Source organism: Drosophila grimshawi, unplaced genomic scaffold (assembly GCF_018153295.1).
Source record: "Drosophila grimshawi isolate 15287-2541.00 unplaced genomic scaffold, ASM1815329v1 contig_848, whole genome shotgun sequence".
Lineage (NCBI taxonomy): Eukaryota > Metazoa > Arthropoda > Insecta > Diptera > Drosophilidae > Drosophila > Drosophila grimshawi.
Genome location: NW_025063692.1, coordinates 6,535,001 through 6,557,500, shown reverse-complemented (window position 1 = coordinate 6,557,500; position 22,500 = coordinate 6,535,001). Strand labels below are relative to the sequence as shown.

The following is a 22,500-nucleotide window of genomic DNA, read 5'->3' as shown; positions in this document are numbered from 1 at the left end:
CCCCCTCCTGGTGCTAGCTTGCCTTCAGCTTAAGCCAGGTAATGCAACAAATTGTAAAAAGAAAACAACTTTATCTGCAGCTTCTGCTTTTTGACAGGCTTCTAAAGTAAAAAAAAAAAAAATAAAAATCTAAAAACTTTTTACACTCAAAGCGATTTAACGCCAAAGCAGTTTGTGCACCCAGAAAGTGGACCTTAAAATTCAACGCAATTTTTTTTTTGGGTTTTTTTTTTAGGTGCAGGGTAACTGCTAGTCGAGCATGGCTGTTATCAGTTTTGTTTGATAGATGAATGAACGAAAACTTGAAACAAACTCATTAAGCAACAGCATTGATGCGATTTTTATCGGCTGTACGACAGCATGTTGTATAAGGGGTTGTCGACCAGTGGATGGGGAGGGGGAGGCGGAGGTGGTGGTGGTGGAGGCGATGATGTATGGTATATGGTATATGGACTATATATATGGTGGTTCCTGAATGTTGGATGCCTGCTTGCTGGAATGCTTGAATGCTGACACGGTTACACAACTTCCGCTGTCAACATTTTTCCACTTTTGCATGCAGGCGACAGTCGCCACAGACGCGAGGTGGCTGGTGGTAGAGGCAGACAGCGAGAGAGCACACTTCCTGCCAGCACACACACACACACACACACAGACACAGACATATAGGCACAGCACTTAGGGACGTGCCCGGGAGCAGCATCCTTTCTTTGCCAGAATTCATGCTAATAATAATACACAGACAGCGAGAACGACGGCGTCAGGTGTAAAATATTGTTTAACACGAACATATGCACACACATACCTATATATATATATATATATATATATATATATATATATATATATATTTATATATATATATATTCATATGCAAATCAAAAACACATTGCGACACAAGCGGTAAGGGAAAAAGAAAAACAGTTGAAAAGCATTCCATGTTGCGCTTTCATTACGTACATACAATTTGGAACCACGCACTCTCCACACATCCACATACACATACACACGCATACATCCACACACACACACACACCCATACACACACACCCATACACACACATACACACACACACACACACACGAACACTTTCACATTTGTAATGCTGGTTAAATTGCCTTTGATGCTGACAAAATTGTTGATTGAATTTCATAGAATTAAATTTATATTTGTTGTTTTCGCGGCTGTTGTTTTTGTTGTTGTTGTTGTTGTCAAGCCAAGATTGTTGCTGTTTTCGTGTGTGTGTGTGTGTGTGTTGTTGTTGTTGTTGTCTTGAAACTCACCTGCAAATTGGGCGGACAATGATCCAACAGCTCGAGCATATGTTTAATATTCTGCGCATCCTGTATCACAAAATTCAATTCCATATCGAATTCACCGCCGACCAGCTGCAAAAATTGAACACAATTAAATTTAAATTAGTACAAAAATATTTTCAGTATTTCAAGTTAAGAGTTAAGGCAATTTTCTATATATGATATAACACCATGAATAATTGAGTTAATTCAAGTTAGCGTCGAAATTTATACAAACCGGATGCAAAATATGTATGAAACAAGAAGCAAATGCAACACAAATAAATAAAATGCAATCAATGCAATTTAATATTCTATTGTATGCATGTGTGTGTGTGTGTGTGTGTGTGTGTGTGTGTGTGTCTGTTTCTATTGACAACTTGGAATTAGTGAAGCAAAAGTGCAAATTGCAACTTGAGCTAAGCCGTCCATTAACTGAATGCTCAGTTTGCTTTGCTTTGGTTTCTCGAAGGCCTGTTATCTAATATCTAATGTGGAAACGTTCAATTTGTATTCTTTGTATTTGAATTACGTTTCAGCTTTTAAAGTTCGAATTGATGATTATGGCTTTAAGCGTACGCCAAGGGGGCGAATTGGTTGGTAGAGGATTATCATACTGGCTGTAACCATTTAGATGCCTTCAGGCATTTTCGGGCTTAAAGTTGTGGAGCTTAAGTTAAGTAAGTACCTATAGATGGCTGGTTGGCTACTGGGGATTGAGAGTGGGGGGGGGGGGGGGGGGTAAGGAAGGTGCTGGATGTGTTGTTGAGGGTTGGGCCAAGAGCCATTCTAGGAAACGCAATCAGCGCGCAAATAGATGAGCAAAAGAGAGAGATATACATAGACAGAGAGAGAGAGAGAGAGGGAGAAAGAGAGAGAAAATGGGAGAAAGAGTGAGCAATATGCGTGAGTAAGAGCAAAGAAAGGTTCTAACTTAATTACGATAGGCCGAGTAAAAACGCCACTTCTCTGCCCTCCCCCGCTTCAGCCAAGGCAATTCAAGACCAGCTCCCATATCTATCTAGGTTTTTTGACAACCAATTGGCAATCGGCAATCGAATTTCCCTTATTGTTGTTGCTGTTGTTGTTGTTGTTGTCTCGCTTTTATAGAGAACAGGCTGCTGGATATTTTTGTGTGTCAATTCATTTGATGCTTTTTGCGCGCTTTAATAAAATCAGCAAATAAATTCAATAAATTGATTTGGGTACTGCCAAAAAAAAACCAAAAAAAAACTTGCTCACAAGTGTTGCAAGTATTGCCAACAACAAAAAAAGAAATACCGAAATACAGTCGAGCACCCACCCGAGCCACCATCCTCTTGGCTCTCCCTGTCTATCTTTGTTTATTTATGTGTCTATTTTGTTTTGCGCTTCGTGTCTGTTTACATTTCTGCTATTTCTCTTTTTGGGGGCTTAACTGGCGTCCGCCAGCTGGGCGCCTTTTCATTTCTCTGCAACACTTCGGAGTCGCACTTGCTGTCCCCCTTGCTCATGCCAACAGCCGGTGGCTGTGGGTGGTTTGCCTGGGGCCAACTGCACTTGAGTTGCTTGTTGCGAACAGCTTTATAATTATGCGTCCTTAACCCCGCAACCCGACCTTGCTCACTCACTCTTTTGTTTCCCAGTTGAGGCTCGAGTGTAACCGCAGCCGTGGTTGCTGTAGTGCCTCCCTCCCCACCCAGCCTGCCACAACCCCATTCCCAGCAACAACCTTCCTGTCTACTCGTTCGGCGCCTTTTTGCAAGTTTAGGCCTATTGTGATTCCTTATCACCTGATTTGCAGTGAAATCAAAGCGACAGCTTCCCAGCAGCTGTGGCAATCGAGGCAGCTGCTCATAATGCCAAGTAAGCTGACTCACAATAAATGTGAAAGCTCACGACTAGCACATACTCTCTCAATGCAATAGGTAAGACGAGGAAAAATACTTGTTGAGTAATCGAGCTAAAATTGCGTTTCCAACTTTAAATGCAGTACTTAAGTAGAAGTCCAACCATCACCAAAAAATTTATATAAATGCCTCTGATAAATTATGTTAATTTAAAGTGCTCAAAGCTGACATTTTTTAGTATCAAAAGTATCAAAAATTCGAAGAATAAAATATATATTATCATCGTGAGCAACTAACAACAATGACTGGTATATTTTTTTGAGTCGAAGTTGAGTCGAAACATAGATAAAACTATATTTTCAATTTAATTCTCAAATGAGTATTGATTACAAATGGAATAACATTTTTTGACTGATACGCCCTTGACATACTCGTATGTATGTAAAGCTACATGATAGAAATGAATAATACTCAGTTTTATAAAGCAAAGGCTCTTATGGAATTATAATGCGAGGCAATAGTTATGATGAGAAAGTTTGAATGAATGAATACACCCACACCACACCCACACAGGCAAAGGGATGGGGATGGGGAAGGGCTTGCCCAACTAGAAGTGACATCAATGAGTGTTGAGCATCGTCTTGCCAAAAGACTTCACTCTAACAATTCTTAGCTCTAGTCAGCTTTTAAAGATTTAATTCAATAGGAAAATCTTCGATCCTAATGCAACTTTTACAGTTGATCAATAATATGTCTGTGTAGATTACATTACTAAATGACGGCTTTTATTGCTATCGGCAATCGATTTGTATCGGTAATCGCAGAGGCGGTTATCGATAAAATGAAATAAAGGTAATAAAGGCAGATCTCTTTAATAATATATATATGTATATATATATATATATATAAATGAGGTCAACGATGATAAAAACAATCAACAAATCATCAAGCAAGCAAAACACAAAAAGGAAAACCAATCCGAGAACGCAATTTTCATTCAAATTTAAATTAAACTTTTGCACAAAAACAAAAAAAAAAAAGTTTGCTTTGTCTTTTTTTCGCCTTGCACCTACCAAACAATTAACGCGAACTTCGCGCTTTTTACATGCGTTTTAAACGCCGCTTAATTATATTCCAGATTTGTTTTGAGGGGGTGGGGGCGGGGGGATGGGGATGCTTTGTGCTTTCAAGCTAAAAATTCCCCAGTGAGTTGCTCGCACTTTCTCTGACACCCACCCCTCACCCATCCACGGCTCACATCCCCTTCTACGCACCTTTCACTAGCACATTTAGTAAATTTTTGAGTTCATTTAAAAAGTTTTTTTTTTTTCAACTTTCGTTCTCTTTTTTTTTTGTATGTGTTGTCTCCAGGGAAAGAAGCTGTCGCTGACATTGCGCTGTTGCTTGTCACCTTGTCTCAATAACCCCCACCAGCGCTCCTCTTAACTTAACCCAGCCGCCCTTTAACCACCCATCCACCCAGGCCCCTCCCCCTCCCCCTCACCCATCAATTCTTGTTCTTTTGCGTTTCGTGGAGAGTTTTGCCTTTGCGCTGTTCTTCTTCTCAGTCGCTTTGCGCTCATTTAAAGTAAATTGAATTTCTATTTTATTTAAAATGCGCATTGAGACGCACTAAAAGTTCTCAAGTGGCAACGTTTTGTGTGCGGTGCACGGGAGGGGGTAGGAGGAGAAGGAGGGGGGGGGGCTTGGTTGCTTCAGTTTGGTGTTGAATTTTTGAGTATTTGGGATTGAGCATGCTGAAAATTTAGCGTGAAGGTGTAAAAATTACACTTTACACAGACAAATAGAAAGGGAAACCGAGAGTGGAGGTGGAGAGGGATGTGGATGTGGACAGGGGGGGGGGACTGTTGCTACTGCTGGCCGAAGGGGCAACTTGGCTTTTGTATTTGACTTTATTCGTTGCTGCCGCTCTCGCCTTTCTGCAACTTTTTCGCATTATTTTTTTCTACTTTTTTTGTTTGTAATTCAATTTCATTTTGCAGGTGTCGAAGTTGACTTAAATTGCGTTAAAACTCATTTTCAAAGAAGTGTGTGCGTGTATGTGTGTGTATGTGTGTGTGTAGTTTTCCTTCCTCTAGGGGTATATAGGATAAGAGTGAATAGTTAGTGGTATAACGTAAAAGCAGCGAACAAAATCTAAACATAAGCTAAATTATTTAGAAGCCAAATATTATACACACATATTTAACCTATACAAAAAAGATGATTTGCTTTTGAAAATGCAGTTTCGAAAAACTTATGAAAAATGTATATTTTTTTGTAAAGAATTTGATGCAAGGCAAAAATGAAGTGAAAGTGTGCGCTATAATTCCCAATTGGTCTGTGCCACAAGCTGCAAACAAAGATCGCTGTGATTAACTACCCCCTGAGGAAATGTAATAAAAAAAAATATACAAAAAATTCAAATTCCAATATAAGCCAAATGCAAAAGAGACAAACACACAGCAAAATGTTTTCTCACATTTGCCCAAATATTTTGTTGCTTGCTTTTAGGCTTTTGCCATACAACCATAGTTTTCTCTCTCTCTTTCTCTCTCTCACTCTATCTATCTTTCTCTCTCTCGCACTCTGGTGCTGTCTGGTGTGTGCGTATGTGAAAATTTTGTGCGTTGGCCTCTGTGCCGAATGCTAATGCCACTTTGATGCTTTATCATGACGCTCTATCATTGACGGTCTCGCAGGCTCCTAGGCTCCCAGGCTCCCAGTCTTCCATTTCCATTCTCAAAGCCCACAAAAAAAAAAAAGAAAAGAAAACCCTTAAAAACCCATTGCCTTTCCTCTCTCTTTCTTTCATTCTCACTCTTTCTGGCATATTCCTGGGCTTTTGTGGCATTTCTTTGCAGCACGGCCGTCATTAGGGAATACTCGCAGTTTTTATTTATTTTATTTTTTATTTTTTTGTGGTTAAGCTTTTAAAACAGTTTTTGAAAAGTAAACACCATACCCCTCAGCCCCCTTCAGCCCAACCCAGCTCCCAACCCATCTCCTATTTTAAAAGTTGTTGTTTTGTTGCCTATTTTCTGTATCTGTTTTTTTTTTTGGGGGGGTTTTTCTTTCATCGTCGCTTATTTTAAAAAGCTCTTTGCTCCCAACACTTTACTCAATTTCTACCGTTTTTATTTTGGTTTTCATTAAAGTCTAGTAAAAGCGTTGCTACAAATTGTTGGACAAATATCAACTACATTATTGTAAATATTCACATTCATTCGGAAAATTAATGTGAAATACTTAAATATATATTTTTATTTTATTTGATGCTTATATGAATTTCCAATTTCATAACCTTTTAGTTATGTTAATTATTTATTTTTTGATTATGTGTTGTGGAAGCGTATGCATTAGTAGTGATTTATTGTTTTGTAAAATATCCTTTTTTTGGCATTCTCTACGCTACACTCATTTTTTATGTGTTCTCCGTGCATACATTCACACACATTCACACACATTCACACACATTCACACACATTCACACACATTAACACACATTCACAAGTGGAACAGCTCGTTGGGGAAATTTTGTGTTTTGTGTAACTTTTTTATTATTGTTTTTGACTAGGTGGGGGCGGAAGCAGTTGCTATCCACCTTGGTTACCATCCTATTTGAATTCCCACAACTCCCGAAGTTCTCTTTAGTTCACAAGTTCAATTCTCTAGATCCCAAGTTCTCGTTTGCTGCAGTTGCTGAATTTTGAAATTTTTTTTTGTTTTGTTTAAAGAAAAATCACTTTTTGGTTTATTTTTGGTGAGAGGGAGTATTTATGTTTAAAGTCTGCTTTGGGGAGTAGGGATGGGGCCGCGGGGGTGTCTCATTAGGAGCCAATCTATTTCGGGTGCTTCTTTGAGCTACATTATTGATGACTCTGGCCTCTTTTTGGCCATTAGGCCAGACTTGGTCAATTGGGTCAGGGCCGGAAAGGAGCTGACCGTGTGTATGCTTAATGAATTTCATGGTCATGCCACAACCGCCCCCCCTTACTCCTCCCTTACCCCATACCTCCCGTATACCGTAACCCGTACCCCAAGCTCAACACCGATGCCTACAGCTTGGACAAATGTAACGGTCATTGTGGTGCTTTAGTCTGTCCATCATTTATCATCACAAACAATTGCCGCTAGCTTAGCATGGCCCATAATTACAACGCAGACACACATGTGTGCGTGTGTGTGTGTGTGTGTGTGTGTGCTGCCACGCCCACTGTGCAGCAAATGATAAAAGGATTCCTTTTGCCACATAACTGACAGACATCAATCAGAGATTCTTTCACAATTGGTTTGAGGTTTTCTTCCTTTTTTTTTCTATTTTATTTCTGTATTTTTTCCATGCCTTCGTCTTTAATCTACTTTTCTCACATTTTATCTCTCTGTGGCCTTATCAATATGCAAAGTTTTGAACAGCGTGGAACGACTAGATGATTGAGGCACAGTTGGGCGAGGGGGGGGTGAGTGTAGCTGTGGGGGCTCGAACGCTTGGCGCATCCAAAACTTTTGGCTTGAGCCTTAGCTGATTGCGTGGGCGGTGTTTTTTTTTTTTTTTGTTTTTTTTTTTTTTGGGTGGCTGCACTGCAAAATTGTTAAGCATAAACATTAAAATAAATTTATGCTATAAAAAAAAATGGGCACAGGAGGTACAGTAAAGCGACAGGGGTAAGGGTGGTGGCAGGTAGGGACGGGAAGGGAATACGTTGAAAATTGTTTATCGCCATGAAAAAGTTTTCGGTTTGCAGCAAGCAGCCGTTGCTGATTTTTCCTTGTTTGTTGTTTGCTTATTTTATTTTTCTACTTTTCCATTGCACACTTGTGAGCGGATATGTGTGTGTGTGTGTGTGTGTTGTCTGTTTTGAGTTTTGAGTTAATCGAAAAAGTTAATCATCGAAGTTTTGCAACACGCTAAGCATAAAATGAATACCTCTGCCCGGCCGGGGGCAGCTCCCCCCTCACCCCACCACAATGCCCACTTGCAACCAGCTCAGGCAATGGGCGTGCCACGCGCCAATCCCCGCTGACTGGGACAAAGGCGGGTGGGAGTGGGAGCCTGTCAAATGTGCACGGTCATTGAAAAAATAAAACCAGCAACAAAAATGACTCTAGGCAAAAAATAAAAGAAATATATATAAATCAAATATGGCATCAGCCATTTAATCACAGTTGACCCCAAGAAGTAGGCAACAACTTGGAAAAGCAGCACAGAAAAAAAAAAACACATAAAAAAGAAAATCAGACGCAATATAAAAAACCGAACCTTAGAACTTAGAATTGATACTAAAATCGAAATATATTTAAAATGAAAAAAGTTCAATAAATGCCAAATAAAAAGTTACGACTGAATATAAAATGTGGAACGTGAATTTATTTATTAAAGATAAGCTTCAAAATATACACACAATGATTTTTGAGAAAGCCAAATCCCAATTCTAGAAAATAGTTAATAATTGAATTTCAAGTAATAGTTAATATTATGCAATTTATGCTGATTGAAGATTGGCAAGTTTGCATAAATTAAATGCAAACTCTGATTAATTATCGATAGTTTCCTAGCTCTTATTAATTCAGCTGTCTGTGTACACATTAAATTCTAGATCCTTTAAACTTGAACCTCTCTCTCTCTCTCTCTTTGTACCTTTTTGCAAAAGTTTCAATCTTTTACAAAGCTGCCATAATCTTGACAGCATAAAATAATTGCCCCCCAATGGATTCATTCGTAACATTTTCAAGACTACTGGCTAGTCACCTACATACATATACATATACACCCACTGCTCCCCAACCACCGGCAGCATCCCATTTATCCATTCAAGCCCCTCTGCAGAGACAATGACAAGGCAATAAGGCAGAAAAGTCGCTACTAAATCCCTGACACTCTTTCAACCTTCTCTCCTCTTCATACACACACACACACACACACACACACACACACACACTAACAATTACTTAGCCCCCACTGACAAATATCATTTGGCCCGCTAAGTTGACTACTCCATGCCACGCCCCTACAAGTACACACACCACCCGCCCACGCCTCCCGCAACTCCACAAGCTACATTTTGATCCGGCAAACATTTTGGACACTTAAAAAATTTTCAATGCACATTATTTGCTGATTGATTGAGTGATTGATTACTGGCAGAGAGGAGAAGACGTTGAGAAGGCAGCCTCCTCCATTCTACTCTGCCAACAACACTCTGCCCCCATCCCTGCAAAGTGGCTGTCATTTGTGTGACTACTCCACCTACTCCACCAGCACCAACACCAACACCACCCTCTCCCCTCCCCCCACCGCCCGCCAAGCCCATCTGTTCTGCCTGCTCTCCTTGCCTGGAATCATTTTATTGGCGGCCTTCTTCATTGAAAGCTTTACAAATTGTCATTTGAGCACACACACACACACACACACATACACACACACAAGGCTGATGAGGGGCGAATATGTCCCAAGCTGATGCGTCGAGTTACGAGTATTAAGTGCAAACCTCCCACTCCCCCCCCCTGGACAACCCATCAGTTTGCACACGCGACACATTCGAGTGAAGAGACGCCATTAGTTTGGCATTGTCTGTCGCTTCCACCAGCTTCCATTCCACTTTGAACGTCAATAATTGAGCGTTAAATATGATTTAAAAACGTATAGCGAAAATGGAGTCGGCGAAAAGAGAAATTAGGGGATGGGGATTGGGGGTGGGTGGGGTAGCTAGGGGTAGGTTTGGGAGACAGACTAGCGCCAGCACTTGGCTTGATTGTCAACGCCTGATGGACGCAGTATTTCTACGCCAAACATAGAATACCCTAGAAAAATGTTTAAGCATAGCAAAAAACAAATCGAGAAAAGATCAAATTAAAAAAAAAAGGAACAAAACTGAAAACATCAACAATATATAAATATTTGAGGGCCAGAAAAGAATATAGTTTTCTTTACTTATGTATGCCCAACGAAACCATACATGTACAGGGTATTCTATGAACTTTGTTGCGTATTTTTTCAATCGCTGTTCAATTTCCAAATGTGCAATGTGCGTTGAGACGTTGACTAGAAGACTTTAGGGGAAGAAAGGAGAAAGGAGAAAGGGGGCGTGCCACTGCTTGACTGCGCTTTTTAATCTGCACAAAAGAAACCTGCTCTGGCAGCACACAATGAGCGCAGCAAAACTAAGAAAATAAAAGCAAAATAATAAAAGTAATCAAAAGTGTGCAATACGCCAAGAAGGAGCTGCAGTTGAAAAAAAAAAACAGGTAAGGATGAAGATCTCATGTTGAGGATGAGAGGGAATGATGCAACTCGATGTCTATATCTATATAAGCAGTTCAGCTGGCACTTGGGAAATAAATCAAGTACTGTCTGAGGGAGGGGAAGGTGCATGCAATCAAAGGGGACATTAAGCGACAGGATATTAATATGGCATGCCAAGTGTTGTGCAACCAGCCAGCAAATGGAATTCTCTATTGGAGACAAAGTTGTTTCCGTATTAGATTATTCTCTTTCATAATTATTTGTCGAAATTAGTTAAGAGTCAGAAGGAATCATTAATTAATTAATAATATACCATTCCAACTGATATGAATCTTATTTTCTTAAGAATTCAAAATCAAATTGAAAAACTTACAGCTGATTTGCTGGGTTGAGGGTATCTCCTAGTCGGGCACTCTCTCGACTAGCGCATTCTAACTTGCAATAAATTTGATGGGTTGTAATATTTTTGGGTTTTATCTGAGCTAACCCTACTTATCAATGACCGTTATCGATTTCATTGTGTCATTTATTTGGATGATTGAGATATTCAATCATTGATTTTGATACGTTTTAAGCTCTGCGGCATTTTATCATACGATATTATATATATATATATATATATATTATTCATTGCCCTTTCAATAGTCTTAAATTTATGTTGTAACGCATTTCATCCACTTTTATTCCCTTCCCACAAACACGCATATTTGATTAATTAATCAAGCAACCACGTTGACTGTCAGTTATTATGCCTCTTATTTCATGCATATTTCTTGCAGCACGCGAAATTCTTCAAAAAATCATAAAGAATGTGTACATTTTTTTGTGTATCGTGCAAAATGCTTGCGTAAAATGTGCAGCATAGTTTCGAAAGCAGACGCAATGCAGGAGCAACAGCAGCAGCAACAGAAATAGCAACAGAAACTGCTGGTTTTTTTTTTTTGTTGCCACATGCCACATTTGCCACACGCTGTGTTTGCCATTTGCTTTATATGCTTGCTGCTGGCAGCTTGCTGCTGTTGCTTTTTATATTTTTGCCACTCACGAAGTAGTTAAGACAAAAGGCAGCGGCAAAGAAATTAAATATTTGCTACAGTTGCAAACAGTTGAAAAAGGGGTAACTGGACAAAGATGGGAGAATGAAAGAGAGGGCAAGAGAGGGCTAGAAAGGGTGAGAGAGAGAGAGAGAGAGAGAGATATACCAAAGAGAGATAGTTTTGCCAGGCAGGTATGCTGTTAGCTGTTAGCTGTTAGCTGTTGGCTGTTGGCTGATGGCTGTCGGCTAAAAGGTCAGTGCTCATAAAAGCCAACGACCTGAGCCGTCACTTTAGCGAAATTGGACAAAATTAGCAGAAAATATGAAAGTGGTGTGGCAAAAAGGCTTACAGCAGTGGGCGGGGACAGTGGAACGGCGAAGCGGCTATATTTATGTCATGTAAGCCAGTCTAAAACTCGAATACTCGAAAGCAGTGAGCAAAAAAAAAACAAAAATGCGAAAACCAAACAGCCGACAGACAACTTGGCTAGAGCCACTTTGCTTAATTAAACGCATTCAGTTGATAGTTGCTGTTGTTGTTGTTGTTGTGTGCAGTAGAGATGGCAAAAGATTGAAAAGTGTGCCAAGTAGGAGGCGGGCCCAGGCCAGGCCAGGCCAGGCCAAGCCAAGCCAGGCCAACTGAGACACTTCAGTTCCGCTCAAAACGACTTTCGCGAAGTCACAAAAGTTTTGTGGCAAAATTTGTAATTTAAATAATTAAAGAACGAAGCCGAAATAAAAACAAAAAACCAAACTGCCAATGGGAGAGTGAGTGCGATGGCAATAGCATGGTCGAAGCATGCAGCATTCACTATCGGCGGCGACATTATCATCATCATTATCATCATCATGCTTAACATCCTTTTGGCATCATCAGACTCAGCCTCAGCCTCAGCATCAGCACTTTTTGCATTTTAGCACCTTTCAGCAATAAAAATTTTCTGCGAAACTCGACAATTTTTGCGCTTTAGACAAAGGTAACAAAAGTCAAAGCACACACACACACACACATTGAGAAAGCGAGAGAGAAAGCGAGAGAGAAAGAGAGAGACAGAGTGAGAGAGTGGGAGAGAGTTGAACTAGAGTTGCCTAGCCAACAAGATCTGCATGGCCAGATAGGCGCACACAATTTTAATGAAAAGCCAGCACAAGAGCGAGTAGAAATAAAAGCAAAAAGCAAAAAAAAAAAAAACAAAACCAAACCAAAACCAAAACCCAAAAAGGCGTCACAAAGTTTTACTTGGCAGGCGTTGCGCGTGTCCTGCGAGAAGCCGTGTGCGATGTGTGCTTTAGATAACGCTTAGCTCAATGCAGAGCAGCGGAAGCGATGGCGTTGCCAGATAGCGCCGTCTTGCTGCTGTCTTAAGACGCTGCTGCTGCGGCCTTTGCTTATCGCCTGTCTTAAGTGCGGCCGACCCTTCAAAGGAGGAGCAGAAGGAGCAGCAGACAAAAGGAGGAGACGGTTGACTCTGCCACACACAAAGAAAACGAGCGCCTTTGGCTCAAATAGCAAAGATCTGGCAACGCTGATAGTTTTAGTTTTGCAAGCACTTGTCGAAAACTGGAGCACTTTGCATAGAGACAGCGATCTAAGTTTTGTATATCCATGGGAAACTGAATAGCTAAATATCTATGAGAACCAATAAGCAATAAGCAAGTAAGTTCTGTAACCCGTTTAAAATTAAAAAGAAAAACTTTTGAGTTGGGTTCCCAAAATTTGTGAACAGAATATAATTGAGCTCAGCTCAAAATGAAATTCCAATGCAATTTCTCTCTCAACTCATCAAAAAGTAAATAAGCAACTCTTGCTTATTTGTCAGGTCAATCATACAATGCATAATTCGTTTGACTAGTTTTATTTGCTGTTGCCCAATTTTATTGCAAAATTTGGCAATCGAATTGATAGCCCATATCAGTTGTCCAAACTGTTCACCGACCACCCAGATATTAATGATGTCCATGTCAGGTTTATTGATAGGTGGGGGCGAGTTTGATGTTTCATTGAGCTGGTGTATAATCTATATTTATCTGCATAATGGCCACACGTATATTATGGCCACCTAATGCCGAATATTTACATATAGATTGTGTATTATAATTTCCAAATGCCTAACGCATATCATCAAATGAATGAATGCTAATGACATTCTCCACAGCACACAGGACATAGGGCACTGGACACAGGACACAGTATGAATTTCGGACATGGCCATATCACGAGTTAATTGCAGGAGCTGAGCAGCTAAACAGGATGCGAATGCCAATCTGAATGAGACTGAATGAGGGGCAGATAGATAGACTCTTGCATTCAACTCACTGAAGCGCAAACAATGTAAATTTACTCAAATGTGTGGACAACACACACACACACACACACACACACACACACATAAATATATAAAAATACATATATAAATTGACTAATTGAATGCGCTAGAAAGGCAAACATATTTTCACAGTTGAAATGCGATTGTGAATCGAGTTGAGTTAGATAAAACCAACAATAATAATTAAATCACTCTTTTCGAGTAGCAAATGACCAAAGAGATGAGTTCAAAGAATATCTTGTCAAAGAGCTAACCACACAGATAAACTAATAATAATAATCAATGATGAATGATGAAATTTAGAAACTATCATTACTAATTAATATATTTACGGAGGGTTCCTGATCAGCAGTAATCGAATCTGAAGTGCAAGTTTAGTGCGAAATATTTGATGCATAAATTTGAAAAAAATGGAATTGAAAATCAAATAAATATCAAATTAAAGGCTAGCAAAGCTGCTCATTTTAAAAGGGATTGCATTCTTAATGAGCAAACGCACATGCTCCGGCAGATATAGTGTATATATATATATATATATATATATGCGTACAGCGGACTGTATATGGTATATATAACAAATGCGTGTTGACTAGTCAACTAATTAGGTGGTCGAGACGTGCCGCTAGGACAAACTTGTGTGTACAGCACCACTTCGGGATTGTGGTGCAGACTGTAGGGTGTGGATTTGGTGGGTGGGGGGTTGAGTGGGTTGGTTGGCTGTGCGTTAAGGTCAACGATTAGCTAATACTATGGCAATTGCAGATTGAAGCTGGCCGATGACAAAACTTTTGGCTTTGGCCACTTTGTGAAATTGTTTGCCATATTTGCTGCTAAAACTTAACTCAGTCAAATACAAACACACAAGCATATATATATATACATACACACACACACACACACACACACACACACATACACTCACAAAAACACGCAAACACTAATCAAATAAACGAGGCAGGCGAAACTTCCAGCAACAGAATGAAGAAAAGGGGGTTGGATGGGGTTTCTTTTTGTGTATGGAACACACGCGTATTGAATATGCAATATGGCTGTCAAAATACACTCACGCACACACATACACACCCACACACACAACAAAAACATCAACAGTGCAACAGTGGCGAAAATATATGAAATATAAAGTATAAAATCGATTTGACTATAGAAAATAATTACTTAATTTTTGGAAATCATCTTCTAAGTTTTCATTTTATTAGCATAAATATCTTTATTATTTATTATTATTATTATTATTATTATTATTATTTATACTTTTCAGCAATACGTATTTTTTCTGAGACGCATATTTTTGGATACAAAAAAAATGTTGGTTTCTAATTTAGAAATGAATCTCTGGTTGCTAAATTGACATAAATAGGGCAAGCTAATTTAATGGCGAAATGAAGTCGGATATTTCTCACAGTGTAACAGCAACAACACGAAACGCCAACAACATGAATAGTGCCTTTTATTAAGTATGAAGGCGATATCAAGTTACACACTTTGCTACTGCTGCCTGGGTGTGTGTTTGCGTGTGTAAATTGCTTAGACGGTCATAGAATATATATATATATAACATATATATATATAAATATATGTGTGTGTGTGTGTGTTGGGCAACTGGCTGGGCTAATTAATGAATTGGCATAACTTTCTTACTAACTCGCTGGGCAGCCAGTTCTCCTTAGCACTCTATCCTGCTTTCAATTTGGTCAACAAAACAACCTCCAACCAAATAACTCTCTCCTTATTTTCTGTTTCTGTTTCTTTTTCTTGCTCTTTCTCTTTCTCTCTCTCTCTCTCTCTCTCTCTGTGTTTATATGGAGTGCAGATGCGTCTGTCTTTGTCTTTAGCTTAATTCGCATAGTTTGCCAAATTGCTTTGGCTTTTGTTGACTTGTCTCCCTCTCGCATTGTTGCTTCATTTAGTTTTGCTTAGCAGCAACAACTGCCACAACAGCAACAGCAACAACAACAACAACAACAATAGCAACAGCAACAGCAACAGCAACATTAAGCGCGTACACAGCATAAATGTCATTTGCAACAAATGGAGAGCAGATGAAATGAAAAAGAAAACACAACCCACACACACACACACAATAAGTTTGGAAAAATAAGTTAAGTTGCTGAAAAAGTTGTTAAGCCACTTTTTCTTCTTCTTTTCATTTCCGTGTTGACTGCGATTTTTGCCGTTCTTGTTGTGGCCATTTGCATATTTATCAACTTTTGAGCACCTTAACGACACATAAAAATAGCTGAGCATAAATGGAAAGTAACTAGCAAAAGAATTTGCCAATAATAAATGCAAATCGAATGCAAATCAAGTCAGATAATGATGAATAAGAAGTCAAAAATTACTGCTTCAAATTGAAAAAAATGTCTACACATGAGTAAATAATACAAATAAATACTCAAGATAAGCATAAAATATATAAATAAATAAAACTGGATCGGCAAGGTTTTAATCAGCTAAAGTACAAAGCCTCTGCTGTGGGCGGCAATTTTGAAATCGAGCCAAAGCGCCACAAAAAACAAATGGCATCAATTAAAGAAAGAGGAGAATGCGGGCAATTACAATGCGGTTGTTGTTGCGTAATTAGGCGACAATAACTGTGAAAGCTGCACTCAAACACTCAGCATAGCAATAAGCGATTACAAGGCGTGGCATGGGAAGTGCGACTGGGCATGGGAAGTGCAGGCTTGCAGTCCTTTTTCCGTGTAGTCGTTTCCTTTGCAGTTAGCTATTCGGGTTGAATTGCACTCAAGCCAAGAAAAAGTGTTGCATACTTTAAGGGGCACACAGGTGTCGAGAGAAAAATTGCTGCAGATCAGCTAAATCCTTGCAGATTTCCGCAGGACATGGTGCACTGGCATCACAAGGACCTACTCTATCGAATTACACTCAAGGTTACTGGCGTCATTTAAGAAACCGCAACACATTCGAGTCGACGATACAAAAATGCCAGATGACTCGGACAAGGACAATTTGGCTATTGCTTGGCCAGTTGGCATCCCCCGTAAAAGAGAAATGTTTGACACAGAATTGAAAAGGATATGGTCGATCAAGATCAAGATCGTTCTTAAAACGGTCAATTTACTGCCGATTCTGCAATATCTATTTTGCCGTTTTTTTCTAATCTACCAAAAAAGAGCCAAAAGCGAATGTCCTTTCACAAAACTAGCGCCAAGTCGACCAATTTCACGTCAAAATCTTACTCGCAAGGAAATGAATAGAATTAAAAAAAAAAACTTTAGCTTTATATATAAACAGATATCATCATTTCGGCCAGACACTTGCGGACTGCTTTATAAAGGATCTGATGGCTAGGCACAAAAGACAGAAGATAACTTGAGTAATTTTAACTGAAGAATCAAACAAAATTGTTTAATGCTTCAACTAAAATTTAATTTGGCTAGCTTTAAATATAGCTGGAATTCTTCCTTAAAATTAAGGAAAAAAATGATCTAAAAATTGTTGTTCTTCCAAAAAAATAGAGACAATTTTTATGTTTAGTGCGAGTGTGGACTAAATGAACAGAGTATCATGCTATCGGTTATGCCCTTTTGCAATGTTCTTATTTTGTTTTGTTGTTGTTCTATTTTGCCCCCTCTTTTGATGCTCAACTACCGGCGCTATAAAAATACACATGAACACAAACACATGCGCACGCGAATAACATAAAAGAATAGGACACACATACTCACACACACACCCACACACACCCACACACATACACACACACACACATGCACACACATAACACTCATCAAATAAAGCGTTGCTTTGGCAACAACAACGACAACAACTCAGAATCGCAACAACATTTAACGTTGTATTGTAAATCTAGACCGAAGAAAGGACATTAGCCGCATTTTGTCTAGGCAACCACACAAATACACACACACACACACACACATACACACATACACACACACACACACAGACTAGAGCACTTTGACATGCGTTGCACGTAGCAATGCCGCCAGTCTTCTACCTTGACTGCTGCTTTGGTGGCTGTTTCGTTCATTTTTTTTTTTTTTGGTTGCTTGTCAGGGGGATGCGGGGGAGGAGGGCTGAGCGTGCTGAGCGGGGAGGTATGTAATATGGATTGAGGTGTGGTAGGGGCTGTTGATGTTGCTTAGGCGTTACGATTCATAGCTGGTGTTTTGTAGCTAGTTTAAATGCTCAACGCCATGCCATGCTCATTTTTTAGTGAAGTTTTAGCATAAGAAGAAGTCTACGACATGTACGTGCAACAATACAACAGACAGTTCAGACAGAAGCGACAGACACGACAGACACGACAGACAGGAGCAGAAACAGAAGGACAGCGTACAGCACAGCACAGCACAGCAGAGCAGAGCATGGATGGACAGACAGACAGAGAGGCAGACATACGGACAGTCTTGAGTTGCTCTGAGCATGTGCTCAAGATAACATTTTTACTTGTGGTAGTTGTTGTTGTTGTTGTTGTTATTGCTTTTTGTTGTCTAGCAAAGCGCGATATCCATTTAGATAGATGATGCTGCAAGCTGAGAGGCAACAGCCTAAAGCCGTCTATACACTAAGAATAAATATATAATACACAAATAAAAATATAATTCAACAACTCGAAAAAAAAAAACAATAAACAATAAACAATTGCTGACAGTTTTGCGCTAAAATTATACGCTTTATATTATATTATATTTTATATATTTTAGTCGAAAAACTAAAAGGCATTGCTGAAAGTCAAAATAATACAAATAGTTGTGGGGCAATCATTATAACCTCGTTTTGCATATTTGTAATTTATTTCTAAAAATAATTTATCATTTTCAAGGCGATTTTTCAACAGTTTCTTTTTTTTTTTTCTTAGTGTATAAGACTATAGAACAGACAGAACAGGAGCCTAACTAGATGACAGGATTCGTTCCGCTGACACATGACTGTAAACTAGCGAAATTGTTAGGTTCCTAGCGTCCTGTGCCATGTGCCGCATACAAAACTAGCGAATATGCCTTGCGAGCAATAAAAAACAAAAAAAAAAACAATGAAAAATAAAACGGTTAATTTGCGAATTTTTTTTGGTACGCACCTGTACCCCCCTCGGAACGGGCTATGAATTTCAAGTGTTCAAACTTGAGCAAAAATAATACGATTAGCAGGCAATTGGAAATGATTAAAAGTTGAGTAAGAACATTAAACAGATGTGAAGAAAGTGTAAGCAATAACATTTGATTGAGATAATGAAAATCTAAAGCATAAAAAAAGAGTTTATTTCAAGAATGTGTGGAATAGGTTTAAGATACATATGTGAAGACAAACCCGAAAAGGTTTTGAGAAATGCAATTAACAAAACAAAAGCATTATTGAGACTTGTACATTTAAAATTCTCTGTTTTATGTTGACAATGCCAGAAATTCACAGCGAGCTAAGCAATTTTGTGCTTAGCAAATTCCTTTACAACAATTCAATGCTTTTCATTTCAGAATTCAAACTGGGCTCTAATTAACCAAATTGAGGGCTGCATTCTGTCAACAAGGGGAAGGTGGCTAGCAATAAACTGAAAGTGATAAATAAAGAGAGAGGGAGAGACAGAGTGAGAGAGAGAAAGTTTATGCAGTAACAAATTGTTGTTACTGTGTTCGCCGTGTTGTATTGCAGCCTTGTGGATCATAATTCTCAGCTCAGTCGCAAAGTTGCAAAGGACAGCAGCATGCAGACAAGACAGTGAAAGGGGAGAGGGGAGTTGTGGGTGCCTTCAACTGTCCCGTGGCAGTTTAATAAGCCACTCCCACAAACAATTAAACAGTGTGCAATTCCTGCTGCGAGTGTTCACAATACGGAAAAAGATATGTGGCAATAGCCAATAGCCTGCAACTAGTTGGATTAGTTGAGATATAGTTGTGCAAATGTTCAAGTTAGAATGAACCCAGCTGCATTCGCTATTTATTGTTGAATTTCCCTTTAAAAAGTGTTGCATACACAATGTAAGCATGCGTGGAAGTACTTCCATTTCGTATAGCCTGTTCAGGTATTGAAGAAAACTAGACTATAACAATGAGCTCAATAAGAGAATAAAATTTCGACTATAGCTTGGGTATTTCTTATCCGTCAATATGTTAATGTGTATTATAAATTGTTTGGAAGGGCCTGCCTTTAAAGTTTGTTGCACTGATTGCTATCTGAAGTCGCGCAACGGAGATATTTATCGATAAAATGAAGGAAACCTTGATCTGCGCGGGGTTAACGAAAACTGAAAGTTTCTAGCACTTATAGTCTTTGAGACGGACAGGGCTATTTCGACTAGAATGTTGAACTTGTTTTAGACTATTTATATACTGTGTCGAGCCAGAGATCCATCGTTTTGTCTGCGCAAAAGCCATCACCCAAAGAGCAGCACCCATTTGTTACATGAAGTGACTAACTTTTGGTGATTTTCCAAAATTCCAGTTCAAATCTTTTTTTTTTTTGCAGAGTTGAACACTAACAAAAAAGAAGAAGCATTTGTATTTGTATTTACATTTGCATCTGAGTCTGAGTCGGAGTCGGAGTCTTTTGTTGTTGTTTTAGTGATAACATGTTTAAGTTTTCAAATGCAGAAAGTTCAGCAGCAACTGAATCTCTGTCGCTGATGCCAACTGCTGACTATTGCTCAAGTCTTTGTTTAAATTGTGCCACAGGCCTTAAGCACACACACACACACACACACACACACCACAGATGCATGTGCTGAAACGTGCCTGCAACTTAAGTGCTGTTGTTGCTGCGTGTTTGCGCAAGTATGTTCTTGCTCAGAATTTACATGGATTGGAGGATGGCGCAGACCTCGATTCGGAATTCCCCAAACCCAAACTCAACTCCTCAGTTTACCCCTCTATTGCTCAGCCATGGTGTCACCAGACTGCATTTGACCAAATTTATGAGCCCAGAACATTTTCTGAATGTCGACAACTCAAACGAGAGCATTGCAAACATTTTAATAATTTCAAGTATGGCATATTGTCACAGGTTGAATTAAATTTAATTTGAATACATATTTCGGAATGCTATGCTTAGTTTGTGAATAGCTTTTAGTTGATTTACTTTGAATATGTGAAGGCAAATGAAAGTTCAACGATATGTTGCAAACTGTGTCCATTGATTGCCCCTATCGATTTCTGATCACATTTCACATTAGTTGCACTTATGTAACGCGCCAAACTTTATCAAAGTCTTATTTTGTTGTAATTGTCGAAACACCTCGGCCATTTTCAATTCGTACAGGGTATATTTGAAAGTAATTTACTGGCTTCAAAGCGTCTTTGGTCTTTGTTGTTGTTGCCTTTGTCTGCTGTCTGGTTGCTGCGACTGCTGTCAAAGGGAACAAAGTGTGTATTATGTTGTTGCAAACGAATCGTTTTATAATTATGTCGCCTAGACACTTGAGCTGCAAATTAATTACACAATTTTCTTTTCTTTTCGTGTTTTTTTCTTTCGAATCGAAGGCGAGAAGGAGGGCATTAAAGTGAGCGGTGCGCAAAATACTGGGTAGCCACATTAATTAGCGTTCATCAATCATGTTTGACCGTACCCGCCAAGGACACCAGGTTTCAGGCTGCAGGCAGCTGGCAGCAGGCAACAAGGCACTCAACACAGCAGTCAGTAGCAAATGGTTCTCAATATATACGACTTTTTCTTCGTTTTCTTGCCCCCCTTTCTCTCTCTCTCTGTCTCTGTCTCAGTCTCTCTCTTCACCTTGTGCTACTTGGCCCTGGTATGTGAGTGTTTGCGCCTTGGTGTAAATATTGCGCAATTTGTCGTCATTATCCAGGATATTGAACCTCATAATGTGCGTCGACATCATCAATTCCAAAATGTTGACGGATGCACAGAGCCCACACTCCACATACCCCCCACAGCACTCAGTGGTGGGTGGTGTGGGTGGTGCACCAAGGCAAGAAGCCAAATTAAGGCAGGGGCAAACAGAGAGTAGGCTATGAACACAACACACTAAGTTTGTCTCCATTCAAATGATGTATAATGTAATATGGCAAAAGTTACACAATTGCAAACATTACTCCTGTTACTGAAAGACTTTAGTTCAACAATAAAGTCCAATCGATGGAAAAGTTAGTGTTATGAATTTATCTATCGACATCGAATAGTCAAAAGTTCGATAACAGTCAAAATAATTGTTGAGACAATTATAATTCACTCATTATGCATGAGAGCAGCGTTGCTTTTTAATATTTTTGTCTTGTTATCGATGCGTTTGCCATCTCTAATCGATTTCACAAGCGCCTGAACCACAATGGGCCACGGCGGAGGGTCCAGAAGACAGCATTGACAATCATTTTACACTTGGTAGGATATTATGTAAATTGCTTTTCATATTTGTGCAACATTTAAATTTACACACACACACAAACTGCGAGAGTGGGTGCTTTGGGCTGGTTCTACTGTGTGGCAGTAAGTAAATCACGACGGTCGACTCTGCGGTGTTGATGTCAAAGTAAAGGCCCAACAGGCAGACATCATTATAACGGCAGACAGCGCTGATTGACTGAAAGAGTGATAAACTCAGCCAAACGAAAGACAGAGAGCGAGAAAGATAGATAGACAGAGAGAGAAAGAGAGAGAGAGAGAGAGAGAGAGAGAGAGTGAGTGACAGAGACCGAGAGATGGTGCGATAAGCAGGCGGCAGAGAATTGTCGCCTAGGCATCGAGTTTGAGTCTATGGGGAAAAATTAACGATGCGTAAAAAGTCCTTACTGCGGTTTTCATTTATGCGAATGTGTCCCC

General features: G+C 39.4%; 1 protein-coding gene across 5 annotated transcripts in view; it reads right to left on the bottom strand.

Annotated features, from left to right (window-relative positions):
- Positions 1 to 22,500, bottom strand: part of LOC6566205 (neurobeachin) — a 220,034-nt gene that overhangs the window by 61,947 nt on the left and 135,587 nt on the right. For all 5 annotated transcript variants that reach the window (XM_032739008.1, XM_032739009.2, XM_032739010.2 and 2 more), the window contains exon 2: positions 1,285 to 1,389. In XM_032739008.1, coding sequence (XP_032594899.1) covers positions 1,285 to 1,389 — 105 coding nt within the window. The remainder of the gene's footprint in view (positions 1 to 1,284; positions 1,390 to 22,500) is intronic.